The 22,608-nt window shown below is 36.2% G+C and overlaps 2 protein-coding genes across 2 annotated transcripts in view; one reads left to right on the forward strand and one right to left on the reverse strand.

Moving 5' to 3' along the window:
- Positions 1–22,608, reverse strand: part of LOC306638408 (olfactory receptor 5B2-like) — a gene marked incomplete at both ends in the record, with an annotated part of 301,086 nt that overhangs the window by 62,452 nt on the left and 216,026 nt on the right. The gene's annotated exons all lie outside the window — the stretch shown is intronic.
- On the forward strand, positions 12,535–13,458 carry LOC306639112 (olfactory receptor 5B3-like; the record flags this gene model as incomplete). The annotated part of the gene is made up of 1 exon (XM_079102537.1): positions 12,535–13,458. One exon carries the CDS (start codon positions 12,535–12,537, stop codon positions 13,456–13,458), a length of 924 nt encoding a protein of 307 aa, XP_078958663.1.

A 22,608-nucleotide genomic window follows, 5' to 3' on the forward strand; every position in this document is an offset into this window, starting at 1 on the left:
TGAGACAGAGCCGGAAAAGAAGTTACCTCAGTGGCATTTAACCCCTACCACGCCACGCCCTCCAGTGTATAATGCAGATCATTGCCCTTTTTCAAGTTGTAAGGGCGCATTTAATTGCTGCACAGGGGAGGCCCCCAGACAGTGGGCGATGTAGAATCTCAATCAGTGTTCCCAATACTCCCAGTGTTTGAAGAACAAAACAATCAGAGAGATCATCAAATATTAGATATAGACCTCTGTGCCTCCGCCAGAGCAGTATTAACTCCAGAGATGGGAGTACAGCCAATACCAACTTTGGTTGTCGGCCCATTACATAAAGGAACAGTGGGACTAGTTCTGGGGAACAGTTCTTCTGCTTTAAAAGGATTAAATATTGTCCCTGGAGTTATAGACCCTGATTTTACAGGAGAAATAAAAATCCTTGCTTCTTCACCAAGAGGTGTAGCAATAATAGCTCAGGGTGATCGCATAGCACAATTGTTGGTCTTACCCAGTTGCTATGATCAATATCCATCAAAAAATATTATTAGGGGAAATAAGGGATTAGGTTCTACTGGTCAAAATATGGTCATATTAACATGGGGTTTAAAAGATAGGCCTATGACAAAGTTAGTGATAGAAGGCAAAAGTTTTGAGAGCTTATTAGGTACTGGGGCTGACAAAAGTATCAAAATTACAGAATGGCCCAAAGCCTGGCCACTTCAGCAGGCAGATCAGACTTTAAGGGGATTGGGTATGGCTTCCAATCCTAACAAAAGTGCAGCCATATTAAAATGGAAGGTGGCTAACCAGGAGTTATGTTCTGATACTGCCCAACGTAATGCAGTTGGGGGCAATCCTCAATGGAATCTAAACATGCTGACAGGCCAAGGACCATATGAAGGGCAAGGTAATCAGATTAATTTCCACCCCGGTGTGTATCAACAAATTAACCCTCAACTTTTAATCTATCCTTATATGAATAATATTTTGCTAGCTCATAAGGAAAAACTGTCTTATAGCAATGTTATAGTTCCTTACTAAAGTCACTTGAAAGATGGGGCTTAAATATTGCTATGGATAAAATACAAATCACAGACACCAAAAACTTCCTGGGATCTATCAGAAATCAAATTATGGTTAAACCCGCAAACATTACCATTCAGGTGGATGAGCTTAGAACATTAAATGATTTTCAAAAACTTTTGGAGGATATTAACTGAATTAGACCTTACCTTCATTTACTCACCTCAAGTTTGGGCCCCCTGTTTGATATTCTTAAAGGTGATTCTGACCCTCTTTCTAAGCGAGTGCTTACCCCTAAGGCTCGAACAGCTCTCAAGCTTGTTGAAACAGCTATGGAAAAGGCTCATCTTGATCTTGCTGACCTAACTAAGCCTTTATCATTCATTGTCTTGGCCACAAATAAGTTATCCACAAAAGTGTTTTGGCAAAAGGGTCCTATTCTATGGGTTCACATGAATTATTCCCCTAACAAGGTCTTAGCCTTGTTTACTGAATCTGTGGCAGAATTAATCCTTAAAGCGTTAAAAGTATCCCTTTCCACCTTTGGATCACATCCCTCAACTATCACTACTCCATATACTACTGATCAAATACAATATCTTATTAATAATTCAAATTCATGAGCTATGGTCTTTACTAGTACTTCTGCTGTGTTTGACAATCATTTGCCATCTGATCTTCTTCTCCAAGTTTGGAGTCAACATCCTATAATTTTTCCTAAAGTCACCTGAAAAGAACCTATTGCAGGAGCTACCCTTATATTTAATGGTGGATCAAAAAATGGTACGGGTGCTATTACTATAGATAATGTTACAGAAACATTGTTGTTTAATACTCTATCTGCACAATAAATGGAACTATTAGTAGCTATAGAAGTATTCAAAACCCACCATGAACCTTTTAACCTATTCTCTGATAGCAAGTACGTTGTTAATGCTGTTCAAAATTTAGAATTAACTGGTCTGATTTCCCTCACCTCCACTATTACTAAATATTTGCAAAGTTTACAAAAACTTATTTGGAACAGAAAAAATCCTTTTTTTATTGGACATGTTTGGGCTCATACTGGCTTTCCGGGTCCTTTAAGTTTACACGATGATTTAACAGACATGGCCACCAGAGACCCACACATCTTTAATACACTTGAAAATGCAAAAACTTTTCATTCCAAATTTCACGTAAATGCTTCCACTCTATGCACACGCTATAGAATTACTAAGGCAACAGCTTGAGACATAGTCAAGTCTTGTGCTAAATGTGTTACACTTATTCCTAACCCCTCATTAGGAGTAAATCCAAAAGGGCTTCAGCCCAATCATATTTGGCAAATGGATGTAACTCATTATTCAGAATTTGGAAAACTACAATTCATTCATGTGTCTATTGATAGCTTTTCAGGATTTATTATGGCCTCTGCTCTTACTGGAGAAAAAAACAAAGATGTAATAATACACTGTTTACATACACTCTTTCTCCATCCTAGGAGTTCCCAAACAAATTAAAACAGATAATGGTCCTGGGTATACGTCCCAGGCCTTTAAACAAATTTGTTCCACCTTTGATATTCAACATGTCACAGGAATTCCCTATAATCCTACTGGACAAAGCACTGTTGAGCATGCCTATTTAATACTTAAAAATATGCCTTATAAACAAAAAGGGGAATAAGGGCATCATTCAGATCCCCAAAAGACAAATTGTCTGTTATCTTATTCATTTTAAATTTTTAAAATCTTGATTCTGAGGGCTGATCGGCTGCTGACCGTCATTCAGAGCCTAATAAAAAGCATCTACCTCAAGTGCTCTGGAAGGACATTCTATCAGGACAATGGAAAGGCCCAGATCCGGTATTAATCTGGACCTGAGGGTCTGTTTGTGTTTTCCCACAGGATGCACACTCGCCGATTTGGGTGCCAGAGAGATTGGTCAAGGCCTCAACAGAGATCCAAAAACAGGAAGAAGATGAGGAGACTTCTCCCGCTGATGGTGCTGGTGAATTCTCGCCATATTAACGGAGCAGACTCGCGTGAACTATGAGGGATAGTAGATGTGGCCCTATCCTGTACCCCTTACCAACTCCTGTATTCTATATCCTCCTAACTTTACAACATTTGGCCACATTTCTGCAGTCCGCTGTTCTATGGGGGAAAAGAATGGTTTAAGATTTTGTCCAGGGGAGGTCTCTTGTGTGTTGTATCTGTCCTGTGCATATACATCCATGCAGAAAAACAGCCATTATTTGCCAAGCTCTCATCACAATTGATGCTGGCCCATCCCCCCAAGTCTGGTTTATTATGCTGGACCCATAGCCAATGACGGGTAAGATTCATGGGGAGCTCATACCAACCTAAGACAGGAAATGAGGGCTAGAGCCTCATTGTCCAATGATGGGTAAGGATGTTGCTCTGCTGTGGACAACCTAAGATAGGCACGGTCCCTTTTATAAACAGAAAGGGGGAGTAGTGGTGGGCGGAACCCGGGGCCCAGGGTTATTCCACGTGCATCCAAAGATGGCAACTGGCAGAGAGCAAATGGCATTCTGATTATGCATGAAGAAAGGCAGAACGTGTTTACAATTGGCTGTATTATAATCAGTTCAGCTGCCTAGCGCGTGGACATATACTTTACATGTATGCTTGAACGAGTGATTGCTTGACCTTTAAAAGGATTGGATGGACATATCTGGTTACAATTTCTTATGCATGAGACTGCTTATATATTGAGGGTGTTATTTGAATAAAGGGGAAGCTGCTTGATGAACCCTTGAAGTGTACGTGTCTTCTGTCCCGCTGGTCAGGCCCTAAGTGTGAGAAGCGGCGGTTTTAGGTAAGCAAAAAGAGCAAGAAGCCATGCCAAACCACTTGGAGCAAGCGGAGCTGCTTGGAAAGAAGCCACTACTTTCCTCCGTAACCAGAGTCGCTTGAAGCAGCCCTGGGGCAAGCAGGAGTTCTCGGTAGAGAAGTTTAAGAAAAGCATTTACAATATAAATATTGTGAGTTTATTGTGGTCCTGAGTCTATAAACTGGTTCAAGGATGGGAATAGACTGAGTAACATTAGCTCAAAGTGTTTCTCATTCTGGTAGATTTTGTTCACCTGATTAGTATATTTGCTCATACACATCCGATAATAATTTAATAGCCTTGCTTTGTGTTTCCCTTCCAGAAACACCATAATGAGCTTCATATATCCAGAGGATTCATATATCAGACTATTTTGACTGCTGCTTTCAACTTTCTGTCCATTACAGCAATATCATGCAGCTTACCTTGGGCAGCTGACACCTGCCAAATCAGGAAGCTTCAATTCATTTATTCACTGATTTAATGGCCTCAATTCTCATTTGATGGTTGCCCTAAAAAATGTGATCACAGAACACACTTGATGTGTGGGTTCCCTTCATAAAGTACTATTTATTCTCATAGTTGTGGTCAAATGTGTGTTTCCTAGGCCTTTCAGGTGCACATGAGGATTAAAATCACAAATCCATTCTAATAAGCTAATCTCCCTAAGCTTTGGGAAACATCAGCAATACAGTGTGTCTAGGAATTAATTCAAGGACACATTGTAGGTCACCTATTGGTGACATGCAGATCCTCTTCATGCCCAATCCTTGCCCTCACTTTTGCAGTAGATTCTCATTCAGATTAGGATTTTAATTTGCACTTGAAGTCAACCTGTCTCAAGGCCAAAAGGAGGATATTATGTCTTCACCCAGTGGAAGCAGAAAAAGAACCAGAGTCTAGCTCGTTCCACAGGTTGTCTTATAAGTGCACTAATTCCAATAATGAGAGATTTAAGTCACCTCCTAAATGAGACTTAATCAATTGCTAAAGATCCCAAGTTTTAAAGCCAGCAAACTTGTTTCTAAAAAAGAATTTGGGGGTTTCGGATACATTAAAATTATTACAAAAGTTTATTCAGGTCTGTGAGATTTCAATAATTGATTTATTTGGATAGACAGTGTTGTTCTTTTATGTGTTTTTATTTCCAGATCAAGCCATGGACTAATGTGATCTCTTCACTACTGAAAATAGACATGTTAGTGATTTTCAATTAAATCTTTTTAGGGATCCATTTACAAGATCTCTAGAACAAAGTCAGAAAACTCATCCATAGGATTCTTCTCCTGCATAACCAATTTTTTGGAATGATTTCATATATATTTATTAATTTTTTGGTTTTTTATTGTGGTAAAACATACATGGAACACAAATTTTTACATTTTAACCATTTCAAGTGTACAATAAAATGGCATTAATTACATTTACAACATTATGTAGTCAATAACCAATTTTAATACCAAATTCTTTGTTTAGAAGGGTTATGGGGATACGAAGAATAGTAGAATGAATCAGACAATATTACCCTGTATACATATTTAACTATATGACCGGTGAGATTTGATACCATGTATAACCAGCAGAATGAAAAATTAGACTCCATTATATATATCAAAGTGCCTTTTCCTTTCATATATAACTAATTAAAACAAATTGAAATATAAAGATGGTTATCAGACATTGGGAAAAAATAAAACTAATATCTCAAAAGTTATCTCTATCTATTATAAGAAAATAACTCCCATGAATATGGAGATTGAGAAGACCAAATATGCAAGAAGGAGCATGCTTAAGAGTTGGAAAGAACAGTAATGCTATAGTTAGGACATTGCCAATGAAGCTTCAAGCGTGTATGAAATATCTCTTCATTTTTCTTGACATTTGTCAGTAATTACAATTGTATATATTTTATGTTCATTACCAGAGATTTACAATTAATTTTTTATCTGTTTATAAGCCCCTGAGTGAGGAACATTGTAATTACAAACAAAAACACAGTGATGTGCAATCATATGTATTTTTATATTAGTATATGCGGTCACTTTCACAAAGACTGATATCTTTTTAAAAATTGCTTTATTTTATATTTAGCAAATTTTCTTATTAATCAGTAAATGGTAATTACATATATTTATGGTGCATAATATGGACCATGTGGGTCATGTGGGTTCAAGTTATATTTTGGAGTCACTTTATTTCAGACTAGAGGAATATTTTTGTGTGATTAAGAAAGTTGTTCTATCAACTCTGAAGTTTCCCTTATCTTACAAACTCTCTTCTGTCCATGATTCCTGAAGGATAGTTGTTATTATTTAAGTATAAAGTGTCCCACCAAAATCTCAAATGTAAGACAATCCAAGAGTTATCATGGTGAATTGACTAGGTTATGACAGCCTTCATTCAATCAGTAGATTAATCACCTGATATGAATGAACTGAGTAGTAATTATAGGCAACTAGGGTTTGGCTGGAGAAAGAAGGCCAAGGAGGTGTGTTTGGGACTTTCTCTCTCTCTCTCTCTCTCTCTCTCTCTCTCTCTCTCTCTCTCTCTCTCTCTCTCTCTCTCTCTCTTTCTTTCCTGGTTGCCATGTCCTGAGCTGCTTTCCTCCACCACACCCTTCCATCGTGATATGCTGCCTCACCTCAGGGCCCAGACTAATGAACATGGCCAACAATAGAGTGAAACCCTCAAACTGTGAACCAATATCAAATTATTCCCCTCTGCATGGTTCTTGTCAGGTCTTTTGGTTGCAGTGCAAGGAAACCTAAGTGGTTAGAAGAGATTTTTTCTAGATGCTTTATCCCCTACCCTCAAGGTTAAATATGTCTTCTTACTACTTCTGGCCTTCATGATTCCTGATGAGAAAACCTCCATTATTCAGACTAGGAATCACTTGAGTCACTCAAGATATAACAAGGTGCTTATCTCTTCCAGTTTTTATGATCCTCTTGTTGATTTTTAACAGTTTTGATTATGATGCATGTGTGCATCTCTTTAGGTTTATACTTCTGAGTTCTTTAAACATTTTTGAAGAGGAGGTTCATATTTTTTATTAACATTGAATCTTGACATGTTATATTAAATATTCTTTATTTCTTTAAATCATGATTTTTTTTCTACTTCTCCAGTTATGCATGCGTTGGTACATATGGAACAAGCAATAGGTCTCTCAGGATCTACTATGTTAATCTTCATTCTTTTGTCTTTTCTACACCTCCTACAGAATTTGGTGATTCATTTATTTTCAACATCCTTAAATCTTCCCCCAACTCAAATCATCATTAAAAATCTACTGAATTTTTTATTTCAATTACTGTGCATTTTAGATTTTGTATCTATCTGGATCCGTTTTACAATTTTTGCATCTTTACTGATACTTAATATTCATGGAAATATTATTTTCCTGAGTTCCTTTAGTTCCTTGTTCAATATTCCCTTGATTGCTTTGGGTATATTTCAGGAAACTGATCTAAATGTTTTTCCTTCTAAATACAACATCCAATCTTCATTAGGCCATTTACTATGAATTTCTGTTTTCTGTGAAGGAACCATATTTTCCTATTTCTTTCCATATATATTCTTTATGGGTTGAAAATTGGACTTTTGTAATACTTTAGTGTGGTTGCTCCATAAATGAAATATTTCAATCACTGAGGTTGTTGGTGCGGGTGCTGTTGTTAATTTGGTGAGTTTTTAAAAAACAATTAAACAATTATTTTGGTCCTTGGTATTGACCTTGGGTCTCTGTTCATACAAGATAAGTTCTTTACCACTGAGCTATATTCCCAGCCCCTAACATAGTTTTAAGTGTGTATAGTCTGCTTATTTTGGTCTGAACATCTGTACCATTTTCTGGGAATGCTGCAAGTTTTAAAATGTTCCTTAAGTGTCGTGGTATATCAAATCTTTTTGTCTTTTTTTCATTTTTTATTGTTGGGTTATAATTATACATAATAGTGTGATTCATTATCGTGCATTCATATATTTACATTATATAATTTTAATAGTCTCTCTCCCAGTAACTCCATTCCCTCAACTCCTACTTCCACCAGGTCCACTCTGCTGATTTGCCTTCTTTTATTATTGCCATTATTTTTATTATTGTTATTTTAATTAGTGGAATTTAATTATGTATAATATAAATAATTGAATCACAGGATTATGTATTTTATATAAAAATAATTGTATAAAGTGATATATAGTTATATGTGTTTGTGTGTGTGTGTGTGTGTATGTATGTGTGTAAATGGATAGATAGATAAGTAGATAGATAAAACCATGATTCATTGTACTATGATTATTTGTGAACATAGCTTTATTTGGTAGATTTTATTCCTGAGTGCTCCCCCTTGTCCACACCACAGAACTTCTTGATCTCCTTCTTTATTTGTTGGTTTTCCTCCTGTTTTTTATTGTATCACTCCTTTATTCCCCACCCTCAAACCATCCTCTCCTTGTCTAGCTTCCACATATGAGGAAAAGCATTTGTCATTTGACTTTCTGTGTCTGGCTTAATTCACTTAGCAGGATGTTTTTCCAGTTCCATCTACTTATCAGTAAAAGACATAATTTCATTCTTGATAAGCATTCACTTATTTACCAAAAAAAAAAATGGAAAATTTTTACAAAATATAGCCAGGTATATTCAAGTATATTTCTGTAATGTAACAAGCCCATTTTTTCTTGTTTCTATCTCATAAATAAATGGTAGTTAGCATCTAGAACCCCTAGGTAATTCAGACTCATCCCTAATCTCTGTGCCTGTTTAAGGAGAAAAACAGGATGTGCCAAAGAAATGTCTGTAGGTGTGTTAAAGAATACCAAAATGAAAGTATATAAGAAAATAATTTAAAAACTTAAATACCAGATAAGTATAAAAATGTGAAACAATGTAAATGGATTTCAGGTGGGAGTTCAAAGAGAAAGAGACTTTCAGAAAATAGTTTCAAAATTTATTAATCAATAGAGAAGTACTTATCATTTCATAAATCAACCAGACTCCTTCATATTAATAAATGTGCCATAAAAACTGACATTCACACAAAAATCATTGAAACAAATGTTTAGATCAGTCTGAGGAGTAATCACTAATGATTAAACAAAGGCAAATGTTCCTTAACTATAAATGGAAGTCAAATATTTCAATGTCCACACAAGAGCATATTATCCTCCAATAGATAAGTTTCCACAATGGTACAGTTGAAAATAGGAAGGTACTTCAAATGCTGAGTAAGAAATGTGGACGTCAAAGACAACATACTCTTGGTCAATAGCTAAAGGCATTTTACCAAAGGCTACACCCATTGTATCAAAACAGTTGATGAAGGGTCAGTATGTGGAGACAAGTTATCAAAGAGAAGCTCTAATGAATAGTTTTAAGTTACTGTGGCCATGATTTGACAAAAACCTTAGGACTTTGCACTATAATGTGTGTATTTTCATGTATGTGAATTATGCATTAATTAGAACTTTTGAAAAAACAAAAGGGTAATACAAAAACATATGTGTATGTTATGGTAGGCTATTGATTCCCACAGGTATTGTAATTGCTTCTTTCCCAAAATGTAGAATCACAAATTGCAGAGAATCTCACAGACAAAAATACCACAGATCTCCAAGAGTATATAATTCTCTCCAGAAATCTATGTATTATTCTTAATAGAAAAATAAATGTATACAACTCAATATCACATTGTTTTTGAAGGAACACATGACATGCCAAGCTCATTTGTCATTGTTTATTAATCTGAAGGATTGTGTTAGGACATGCAGATATTCTGACCTGAGGACTTCCTATGAGCCTTCAAACAGATCAGGGAATTACACGATGTTTGACTGTAAAGAAGTAAGTTCCCCCAAGATGTATTAGACACCTTACTTCTTGTTCTTTATGGACACATCTGTGAGTTATGTGGAAGATGTAATCTTATCAGGCTTAGTTAACAAATAAGGAGGAGATAAGAGACTCTTCAATGAAACAGAAAGAATTAATGATAGATTTGGAACCCCACCCAAGTACCTGGTCTTTCCCACATTACTTCATGCCTGAGAACTTGGAAACTTTTGACTACAGCCTGAGAGATCTACTAAGAGAATCTATGCAATACTCCTTGGCTGATTGTATGATTTCTGATTGACCATTCGGGATTGAGAGGTTTTTTTCCTCTTACATGAAACAGGTAAGCTCCATGTTCTTTCAATATTCTTAGTGAGAGGTGTAATTTATGCAAAAACAATGGGGTGGCTATAATTACAGAGAGTTAATTAAAGAGATAAATAAATGGATTCAACAGTTTTCTGAAAAATTGAGGAGACTCTGGGATACAAATATGAAAAGCGCCCATTACAAGTGATTTAGTGATTCTCATGACAAATCATGCTTATTTTTACAAAATTATGCATGAAAATATAAAGCAGAAGATACTCTCATTGGTTAGCTGGGGATTTTGTCTTGTGCACTATGTCTTTACTACTCAATATAGGTGAAATGAGCAAACAACAAAACAAAAACCCCTGAAGAGTGAAATGATCCCTCTTGAAATCAGAAAGGGATCCTCAGGATTTAGAAGCTCTGAAATGCCCTTTCTTCCTGTATAGTCTAATGCTTATCATTATTACCACTCCACAAACGTTAACAATAATGGAACTGAAAGCATTCATTTAGATTAAGGAGAAGATGACTTTAAATCTTGCGTTTTGAGACTTTCTTATCCTAGCTATTTAATTTTGGAAGATCAAAAACTTCCCAAATCCTCAATTTCCTCAAACATTTAGTAAAAATACTATGCTACCTACCTTACAACACACATGAATGTCTAAAGCCCTTATCATCTGCTGTGGAAAGTAGTATGTTGGATAAGGTAATGTGGGTTAAGTGAGTCCAACACAAGAACTTCGGGAGGCAGGCATATAAAGGGAAGTAGTCAAAGACTTAGAAGACATAATGTTAAGGAACAGTAGTTACAATGAAAATAATATTACAACATAGAGCAAATTGAAATATAATAGTATGGGATGGGGAACACAGAGCTAAAGCATGTTAAAAGCTAGAAAGTCCATAAACAGGGAGTGTTAATCCTGGGTCTCTGAGATTTGTCTGTGAATGACAGTAGGAGAGAAAGATTGTTTGTAGGGACAATTGACTCTTCTATTCAAACTAAATATATGGATTTAAGGAAGAAATTTTGAAAGAGTGTGGGGCATTGAAATTACAGGAGTACCAATCACATGCTTGGAGCAAGGACAGAATGAGAGTGGAGAGACCAGAAACTGTCAGTGGACCTGTGGGGGAGAAAGGCTATTTGGGGATAGAAACTTCAGAACATCAAACACACCCACAACTGAAGTCCTGTGTGTGAGCATCCACCTCCATCAAAACCAAGATAAAAGACCCTGACCCATCCTAATAATAACATGATTCCTACTCACAATGGGCTGTGATTACACCCAGTATTTTGTTGTCTTCTCTGCACCATGATACCTCATAGTAGTCCTTGTTGTGATTCCCATTTTGCAGATGGACATAATGTGCTCAGGGTAGTAGTGTTAGGATTGGTGATTCTTAGTGATTAGTGGTAGGTTTGATGTGAGTTTCTTCCTAGATCCCAAACTGTATGTCTGCTCAATCTGATGACATGGCTTCTCAGAAGATGACCTCTACATACTGAATAGAGTTCTTCTAGAACTGTGATTCCTATTATTAGGGATATTCTGTGTAGATTTCAGATGTAAATCCCTCTTCAACCTAATTACAACGTTATCTTGTTAGCCATCAACATGTGTGGATGTGCTGGTAAAAAAGAGCCTGAGGGTGTTGGTAAAAGTTTACCATGCCCTTCAGAGATGGCTGTTTCATTTAGGATTCATTTGTAGTTGAAACAGGGATCACTGCACTGTTCTGGATTATTTTTTGGCTTCTTTTACCCATACATAGAGGCAAACATATACTGAAGGAGAGGAAATCAGCACCTAGTCAGTCATTCACTTAGTTCTCTGAAATGTCCCAAACACAGTGTTGGAACTGAAGGAGACAAGTGTAATTGTAAAGTGAGTAAAATTCACTTTGTTTTAAATTCAGATTAGACCATTATACTAAGGGACCACTCAAAATGAGTTAAAGTTTTCCATGGGTGCAGAGCAGAAATAGCCAGATACTACTTATGTACAAATTCAAGAAGACATTTCCAAGCCTCCTCTGTTTCATAATTTTCATGAATGTAACAACTAATCAAACTCCTAATATAATTGCAAGGAAACAGTGAATACATATCTAATGTGTTTTGAACATTTGTAGGTAGTTGAGCAGCATGGAAGGGCAGCATTGGCAGCTCAGGAGAAGTGTATGGTTGGAGAGATTTAACGACACATGTTATTTTCAACAGGGTAATAAGTCCTCTAATCCCAGTTTAAAAGCAAAAGTGTATAAATTATGCTCATAATCTTTTAACATTTCTCAATTTGATAGGATGCAACCCTGTTGTATATATAATATATATAACTTGTTATAAATATATATATAAAACGTGCACCAGGCATAGTTTTTTGTTCAAAGCTTTTGGTGGAGAATTTTATCATATGAGTTTTTGAAAGACTACATAAGGGATGCATACTTCCCAAGGTAACTTTAATTTTCTTATCATTTTTACTTCTCATGCTATAGAATATCACAATCTTTTTCAGAAAACACTGATGGAGAACAGGACAGAAGTGACAGAGTTCATCCTACTGGGACTGACCAATGACCCAGGTCTGCAGCTTCCCCTCTTTCTGACGTTCCTGCTCATCTACACCATCACACTAGTTGGGAATCTGGGAATGATCCTGTTGATTGTCTTGGACTCCCGTCTCCACACTCCCATGTACTTCTTCCTTGGCAACCTGTCTCTGGTGGACTTTTGCTACTCTTCAGCTGTCACTCCCAAGGTCATGGCTGGGCTCCTTGTAGGAGACAAGGTCATTTCCTACAATGCTTGTGCTGCTCAGATGTACTTTTTTGTAGTGTCAGCTTCAGTTGAAAATTACCTCTTGGTTTCAATGGCCTATGATCGGTATGCAGCAGTGTGTAAACCTCTGCACTACACCACCACTATCACAACAAATGTGTGCAAACGGCTGATCATGGGCTGTTATGTCATTGGATTCATCAATGCCTCCATCCACACTGGGAACACCTTCAGCCTTGTGTTCTGTCTTTCCAACGTGGTCCATCACTTCTTCTGTGATATTCCAGCACTCATGGTTCTCTCTTGCTCTGACAGACATGTTAATGAGCTGGTTCTTATTTACGTAGCCAGCTTCAACATCTTTTGTGGTTTTTTAGTAATTTTAATATCCTACATGTTTATTTTTTTGTCCATCCTGAAGATGCGCTCAGCTGCAGGACACAGGAAGGCTATATCCACCTGTGCCTCCCACTTCACTGCAGTCTCCATTTTCTATGGGACTCTAATATTTATGTATGTACAACCCAGCTCCAGTCACTCCATGGACACTGACAAAATCATATCTGTGTTCTATACTATGGTCATCCCCATGCTGAATCCTGTGGTCTACAGTCTGAGGAACAAGGAGGTCAAGAGTGCATTTACAAAGACATTTTTAAAGGCAAAATAGTCTTTATGATTCTGATTTTAACATTTGTGAGATGCATAATACCTGTACTCATTTCTTTCTGATCTTCTTTATGTAATTTGGCACATATTTTGTAATTTATGTTTGGAATTATTTTGCATTAGTGGTAAATTTTCAAATATAGCACATAGTGTGATTTACATATCACAACAAGCTCCTCAATGGCCCAAAAAATAGTCTAGTGCTATTTTCTAGAACTTTTACAAATACTCTACATGGCTCAGAGAAAGTATGCAGGTATGATTATCTTAATGATTTCAGGAAAGAGAAGTCATTGAAATTGAGCAGAAACCCCTAAAGCCAATCCCATGCATCTTCATGAACAGAAACTTGAAAAATTTAACCACACAAAATGGGAGTTGGCAAGGTGACCGTGAGACAGCATTGAAGTGACGTCACCATTGAATGCTGGCAGCCACCTGAAGGTGGAAGGGACAGTGACAGAGTTGCACCTAGAGATGTTGTAGAGACCAGGCCTCTGATGACACACTGATTGCAGTTCAGCGAGATGGTTTCAGACTTCTGGTTCCCAGAACTGTGGAAGACTCTTCATGTGTTGCCAATGCTCCACGTTGGCAGCACTGTTATAGCAGCCATAGGAAACCAGCTAAAACACTCAAGGAGTCTCCTCCTGGTCATCACCATACGTCACAATTATATATTAGTTTTGGAGAATTCAAAGAGAAGCCCCCTGTTCCTGGGCTTTGCTTTGTTGGAAGATTATTTTTATTAATTTATTCTTTGCACTTCTTATAGATATATTCAGAATTCTCTTTTTATAGCTCATTTGCTACTTGGGTATTTCCAGGAATTTGTATTTTTTCAGTGTTTTACAATATGTTGGTATATACTTATTTACAGAATTCTACTTCTTGGATATATAAATTCAGAGGCTGTAACCTCAAATTTATTTGTTGCTTTAATCAGTTGATTTTTCCTTCTTTATGGTCTTCAAAATTTTGTCATTTTGTCCATACTATCAGTATTTGTTTTTTTGTTTGTCTCTGTCCTTATTTTACATCTTAAATGTTTACTTACTTTAATCTTTATTTCCCTCCTTCTGCTATTTTCAGCTTACATTTTCACTTTTTATTATTGTTCTTCAAGTTTTAAGTTAGCTTACTTCCTTGAAATCACTGTCAACATAAACACAATTACAAATTTGCTTCTACCAAAATTTACTTTTTTTGTGTGGTTTTGCTTTGGATTGTCTCTAATTATTTTGTAGTTACTCTTCTTCCATTTTTACTCACTGATGATAATTTAAACTTACATATGTAAATGTTAAAATTTTTCTTGTCATCAATTTCCAGTTCAATTGCATTGGAGTGAGTGAAGATGGTTGATTTGATTTTAATCTTCCTGTGCTTATTTAGAATAGATTTTAGCCTAAGATATGGTTTGGCCTTGGGAATGTTTCATGTGCAACTGAGAATTAAGCAGTTTTGGACAGTGAACTCAGTGTGTCTGTAAAGATCTTTTAATTACGATGATGTTCACGTTCTCAATTTTACCTTGTTCCTCTTTCTAGCCAATTTAGTGGTTATTAAAAGTCCGATAGTATAATCTATTTTTAGAGAACTGTCTAGAGCTTTCTTTTTTGGGACATTTCTTCATATATTTTGGAACCAGTTTTTAGATGATTGAGTTTTAAATAATATTATCTTCAATAATTGACCCATCATACGGTTTATTTATTTTTCTCTTCTAATAATTTTTACTTAAAACCAACTTTGTCAAATAATAACTTCTTTTGCTTTCATGTGACAAGGAATAAAGATTTTTTCTATCCTTTTATTTATATGCTATTTGTGTCTTCATGTGTAAGCAGGTCTTTTGTAAATTTTATATAGTTTAATCGTGCTTTGAAACACATTCTCCATTTTCCACCTTCTTGGAGAGCTTCATTCACTTATAATTCAGTAACAAATGATAACAAAGAACTTCTATTTTTGATATATCTATGTTTCTTGCTCCTCAAATTTTCTGATATATCTTCCTTTTGTGTGAATTGGTTGTCATGTACTTTTTGATTCCTATCTCAGTCATCTATTAATTTTCCCAGTGGTTCGATTAGTGAGGATTCTCCATAGAAATAGACCTAACTATAGTTGTGAGTGTATATGTGTGAAACAGAGAAGAGAGAGAGATTCATTATTAGGAATACATTCCTGAAATTATGGAAGTTGACAGATCCAGATCTGCTCTGTTGGCCAGCAAAGACTCACTAGAACTCATGGTGTATTTCAGGTCTGAAGCCTCAGAAAAAGTTTCACAAGAGCTGATGGTGTGATCAATCTAAAGGTATTTGTTAGAAATGTTCCTGTAACTCATGGAGCCAATGGTTATGATACATCGAGGACTTCAATCAGTGGATGATGTTCATCCATATTTTGCCTAGACCAAAGTTCACTGGCTTAAAAGGTAATATCATCTCAAAACATTTCTGTGACTGACAAATAAAAATTAATTATCACAAGTTCAATTTTGTTGACTTGGCACTGAAACACCTTATTTACAACATACTTTGCTTCCAAATAAAGACTCTAACAAGCCAATTCATCCACTTAACATAATATGAATTTCTTACATATAAGCAAACACATACTGATCTCTCCTCACCAAAAAATAAGAATACTTTGAGTGATGTTTACACTTACTGTTAATATCCCATAACTGTTATGTAAAGGTAATAACATAGCCCTTAAATACTATGATCTAAAGTGAACACATCAAATGACTCATGATAATGGGTTCATGGAGATAAATAAATATATTTCAAATATCACACGTATAGTCATAAACTACATAGGAGCACTCTCATAATTACTGAATTGTTAATTTTAACTTCTCGTGGTACCATAACTGGTGTTCTAACTACCTAGTTCCATTACCCATTCTCTTATCTTCTTTCCTTCGATCATGGTCATAGTTTTTAACCTGTAGAGATGATCTAAATCTTCATTCCTGAAGGGTCAGGAACATTACTAGTCTTTCTTGAACTGGGTTCCCATTGAACTTAATCATTGCAAATGATAACACTAAGCCAGTCCTAAGAGATCTCCTTTATCTCAGGTGCAATCTTTCTTACGTCTACTATGAAACAGTAGTTCAGTGTTATCTTGTTACTCATCATTGATGAAAATAAGAAATGCAAAATTTTTCTTCACTGGATGGTTCAGATGAATGATAATCCCAATGAATAAATGGAAATCTTGACTTTCAATGCAATAGAATCTTTTTAAGATCCCCTGGTAGAATACCTTCAGCCACTGGACAAATTCCATATTCACTACTCACTTCCAGAAATCATGAAATTAACAATTATAGGAAAAAAATACACTCAGGATGATGATTCAGAGCATATATAACCTCATATACAACCTTATCCTGCCCAACAAGGTATTACACCAGCAAGAACTTTGAGAATCAAGTTGCCATTCCACCATTGTTTCAAGCCAGTAGCTTCAAGATGGCATTGAAAATAGCAGTCTAGTAAATTTCATGATCCTGGAGACATTGTCCCATTTTATTTCTGTGCAGTGAGATATTCACCAGAAGCAATACAGTGCAGAACAACATGGCAAATGGAAAAGGCTTTTGTAATCCATGAGTGGATTACACATGGAAGTAGTGTGTGCAGAGAAGGCAAACAACTAGTCATAGTGCCTTTTCCAGGAAAACTAAAATGGCATCCTTCCATGATGAAAGTGACTCAGTATAGTTAGCTTGCCACCAGAGAGTTAGAAGAGCACCTCAAGAACAGTGTCAAATGTGGGATTCAGTGTTAGTCTCTACTACCTGCAGATTAGACTTTCACCAATGGCTATAGATAGTTCACATTTCATGTTTTTGTCAGAGGTAGTCTATAATGCTGAGCCTGTTTGTGATCCCCATCACTGCCACCATAGTCACATTGTTAGTAAACCTATTGGAAAACAGCAGTGTTCACTGAGGAAAGGCTTCCTCCATCCACAGAAAAATTATAGTATCTTTTGGTTATTAAAATCCCCTGCTTTTTAGTTTAACATTTTGCCTAAGGCATTTATCTTAGACCCATATAGTCAAGTTGTTCATACATTCAAAAAGTCCATTCCACATCTCTTTCCCAAATTTAATGCCCACCAGTTTTAAAATAACAATTTTCCTGTTCCCTACTGCCCAGGGTTTCCTCAGGTCATGTCACAAGAACTTATGTAATATCACACATCTAAACATTTCTTCTTCCCATAAAAGCCTGAAGGATCATTTGTTCTTCCAAAAGATCTGTTGAGTGGGTAGACAGACGTTCCTTTATCATTGTCCATCAGGGATGTCCCAAAAAGACTTTAGTACTACAGCAGTCCACATCTTGTGGTGTCTGCATATTATGCAGGAACATCTGTAAACACATTCCCAATCTTTTAATCTCTGGAATTATATATAGATAGTTCCCTGGGAGACCAAAATTTCAATTGATAGGGAAAAAAGGCATTGTGGTAGGAGTAGAATCCATGGATTTTGCCAACTACTTCTTGTATATTACTTTTAAATTCAGGGCCCACATGGTCCTACTCATAGATACCATTCCTTTTCATAATGAACTACTACTGTTCATGCCTTATTTTATGGTGGGGCAGATCAGATAACAACCATTGTTTGGTAAATGGCTTAGTCCACATGGCAAATTGTTGGCCCATATTTAAGTGTAAAAACATTACAAAAGGAAAAGCATCTTAGAAGACCAAACTGTTTGTCAAAGGAAAGTGATATTCTAAAAACAATCATCTAGTTTCCTTCCTTAATCCCAGGAGCCTCTACTACATTTTCCACACAGTGTTGCAAAGGCTCTAAAAGCATTTCTATCTGCCAATAAGAAGTCTAGGATCATTAGATCCTCTGACTCATGACACCCAGGAGGCAGAGCATCTTACACAGTAGCCAGGAACTATTGGAGAACCTTCACACCCAAAGAAAGGACACATTTCCTTTAAAATGCATAGACAGCTACAAAGGGATGCACTTCTTTCTGAAAGACAGACCAGATGAAATGATTCATTCTTTAGCTTCAAAGAGATATCTTAAGATGCACCACTCAACATGAACACTAGATAATTCACTTAAAAAGAAGGACCCTGAAATTTTGTTCCATTAATTTCCCACCCACTGGCATTTAGGTGACTTTCTACTAATACTACATTCCTACTTCTGGATCACTAGGTCCAGTCCCAATAATGGACCAGAGGGTGAGGGATGTAGTAGAGTATGGTAACTGCCTAAGGACTTAATTGCTACACCTACCAGAGGAAATGAGCATCCCTGAGGTGGGTCATTGAAAATGATTTTCTGTCTTTGCCAAATGAGAGCAGATACTCTCTGGTTATCATCATTAACAAGGATGAAACAAAAGCCAAAACAAAAGCAGCCACCACCCAAATCCAGCTGATGTGTTCATAGCTCACACAGTGAAGCCAGATCTTCTAGAGTGGCTGCCATTGAGTGCACACTTCCTTTAGCTTCCCATAGTTTACTTTTATTATCCATGATACATCTGGTGTGTGCACAGGCCAAATAGTTAATGTGACTGATATACCATGGAACTCACCACCTTGCAACTTGGAAGTCCCTGGAGATGCCTTCTGCAATTCCTCCAAACACATGGAATTGCTTTTGATATACTGTTTTCCAGGTGTATGCAGTTGTAGTGAATTCCACTTGGCCTTCTCCATCATAATATATACACACCATGGGCCTGTAAATGATGTGAAAATTATGCAGTAGGCTAAGTGTAACTACTTTGATAGTGAATTCTGGAACTGTGGAAATAACCACAGATTGGTTTGGTGAGACACTAGACCCTGTTTGAGATTGATCTGGTAACATTGGTAGTGTGAGATTAATGGTGATCTACAGTGATGCTTTCCATCTAAAGGTAGCATCAGTTCTGAGTCAAAGTTCAATAGTCATCCAAAGTTCTAGTTATCCTCTATATCTTCTACACAGTTTTTCTAATAAAAGACCGCAGAAACCATTGGAGAAGTTTAAGAAAAGCATTTACAATATAAATATTGTGAGTTTATTGAGGTCCAGGGTCTATAAACTAGTTCAAGGATGGGAATAGACTGAGTAACATTAGCTCAAAGTGTTTCTCATTCTGGTGGATTTTGTTCACTTGACTAGTATATCTGCTCATTCGCATCGGATAATAATTTAATAGCCCTGCTTTGTGTTTCACTTCCAGGGACACCACAATCAACTTTATAAACCCTGAGGATTCATATATCAGACTATTTTGACTGCTGCTTTCAATTTTCTGTCCATTACAGCAATATCATGCAGCTTACCTTGGGCAGCTGAGTGTGGGTACCTGATACCTGCTAAATCAGGAAGCTTCAATTTAATTACTTCACCAATTTGATGGTTGCCCTAAAATATGTGATCACAGAACACACTTGATGTGTGAGTTCCCTTCACAAACTACTATTCCTTCTCATAGTTGTGGTAAAATGTGTCTTTTCTTGGCCCTTTGGGTGCACATGCGGATTAAAATCACAAATCCATACTAATATGCTAATCTCCCTAAGCTTTGGGAAACATCAGCAATACAGTGTGTCTAGGAATTCAAGGACACATTGTAGGTCACCTATTGGTGACATGCAGATCCTCTTCATGCCCAATCCTTGCCCTCAACTTTTGCAGTAGATTCTCATTCAGATTAGGATTTTAATTTGCACATGAGTTCAACCTGACTCAAGACCAAAGGGGAGAATATTATGTCTTCACTCAGTGGAAGCAGAAAAAGAACCAGAGTCTAGCTCATTCCACAGGTTGTCTTGTAAGTGCTTTAATTCCAATAATGAGAGATATAAGTCACCTCCTAAATGAGACTTAATTGCTAAATATCCCAGGTTTTAAAACCATCAAACTTGCTTCCAAAAAGAATTTGGGGGCTTCGGATACTTTAAAATTATTACAAAAGTTTAGTCAGGTCTGTGAGATTTCAATAATTGATTTATTTGGATAGACAGTGTTGTTCTTTTATGTGTTTTTATTTCCAGATCAAGCCACAGACTAATGTGATCTCTTCACTCCTGAAAATAGACATTTTAGTGATATTCAATTAAATCAGTTTAGGGATCCATTTGCAAGATCTCTAAAACAAATTCAGAAAACTCATCCATAGCTTTCTTCTCCTGCATAACCATATTTTTGTAATGATTTTATATATATTTATTGATTTTTTTGGATTTTTATTGTGGTAAAACATATTTGGAATGTGAATTTTTACATTATAACCATTTTAAGTGTACTATTCAATGGCATTAATTACATTTACAACATTATGTAGTCAAGAACCAATTTTAATACCAAATTCTTGCTTAAAAAGGGTCATGGGGATAGGAAGAAGAGTAGAATGATTCAGACGTTATTATCCTGTATACATATTTAACTATATGACCATTGAGATTTGATATCATGTGTAACCATAAGAATAAAATATTATACTCCATTATATATGATATATCAAAGTGCATTCTACTGTCATGTATAACTAATTAAAACAAATTAAAAAATAAAGATGGTTATCAGACATTCAGAAAAAATAAAAATAATAGAATATTTCAAGTGTTCTTTTTATCATTTATAAGTTAATAACTCCCATAAATGTGAAGATTGAGAAGACCAAATATGTAAGAGGGAACATGCTCAAAACCTGGAATAAACAGCAATGATATAGTTAGAACTTTGCCAATGAAGAGAGCGTATGAAGTATTTTTTCATTTTTCTTGCCATTTGTCAATAATTACAATTTTATGTATTTTATGTCCATGGACATAGATTTTCAATTAATTTTTTACCTATTTATAAGTCCCTGTTTGAGGAACATTGTAATTACAAACAAAAACACAGTGATGTGAAAATATGTATTTTTATAATAGTATGTGCAGTCACCTTCACCAAGACTGATATCTTTTTAAATACTGCTTCATTTTATATTTAGCCAATTTTATTATTAATCAGTAAATGGTAATTACATATATTTATGGTGCATAATGTGGACCATGTAGGTCATGTGGGTTCAAGTTATTTTCTGGAGTCACTTCATTTCAGGCTAGAGGAATATTTTTGGTTTTTTTAGAAAGTAGTTCTATCTGAGGTTTCCCTTATCTTACAACCTCTCTTCTGTCCATGATTCCTGAAGGATAGTTGTTATGATTTATGTATAGAGTGTCCCACCAAAATCTCAAATGTAAGACAATCCAAGAGGTATCATGGTGAATTGACTAGGTTATGACAGCCTTCATTCAATCAGTAGATTAATCACCTGATGTGGATTAACTGAGCAGTAATTATAGGCAACTAGGGTTTGGCTGGAGAAAGAAGGCCAAGGAGGTATGTTTGGGACTTTATCTCTTTCTCTCTCTCTCTCTCTCTCTTTCCTGGTTGCCATGTCCTGAGCTGCTTTCCTCCACCACACCCTTCCATCATGATATGCTGCCTCACCTCCAACCGTGAGTGAAACTCTCAAACTGTGAACCAAAATCATGACCAACCGTGGAGTGAAACTCTCAAACTGTGAACCAAAATCAAATTTTTCTCCTCTACATGGTTCTTGTCAGGTCTTTTGGTCAGAGTGCAGGGAAGCTGACAAAAACAATGGTTTGGTTAGAAGAGACTTTTTCTAGATGCTTTATCCCCTACCCTCAAGGTTAAATATGTCTTACTACTTCTGACCTCCATGATTCCTGACGAGAAATCTTCCATTATTCAGACTAGGAATCGCTTGAGTCACTCAAGATGTAACAAGGTGCTAATCTCTTCTAGTTTTTATAATCATCTTGTTTTGTTTTTTGTTGTTGTTGGCTTTTTATTTATTTATTTATTTATTTATTTATTTATTTATATTGTAAACAAATGGGATACCTGTTGTTTATTTGTACATGGAGTCAAGGTATACTATTTGTGTAATCATAAGTTTACATAGGGTAATGTTGTTTGATTCATACTGTTATTTATTTTTCCCTTCCCCCCCACTCCTACCACCCCACTTTTCCCTCTATACAGTCCTTCCTTCCTCCATTCTTACCACCCTCCTTATCCCTAACCCTAAACCAAACCCTAACCCTAACGCTAAGCCCTCCCACCCCATTA

Source organism: Sciurus vulgaris (assembly GCF_902686455.1).
Source record: "Sciurus vulgaris genome assembly, chromosome: 11".
Classification (NCBI taxonomy): domain Eukaryota; kingdom Metazoa; phylum Chordata; class Mammalia; order Rodentia; family Sciuridae; genus Sciurus; species Sciurus vulgaris.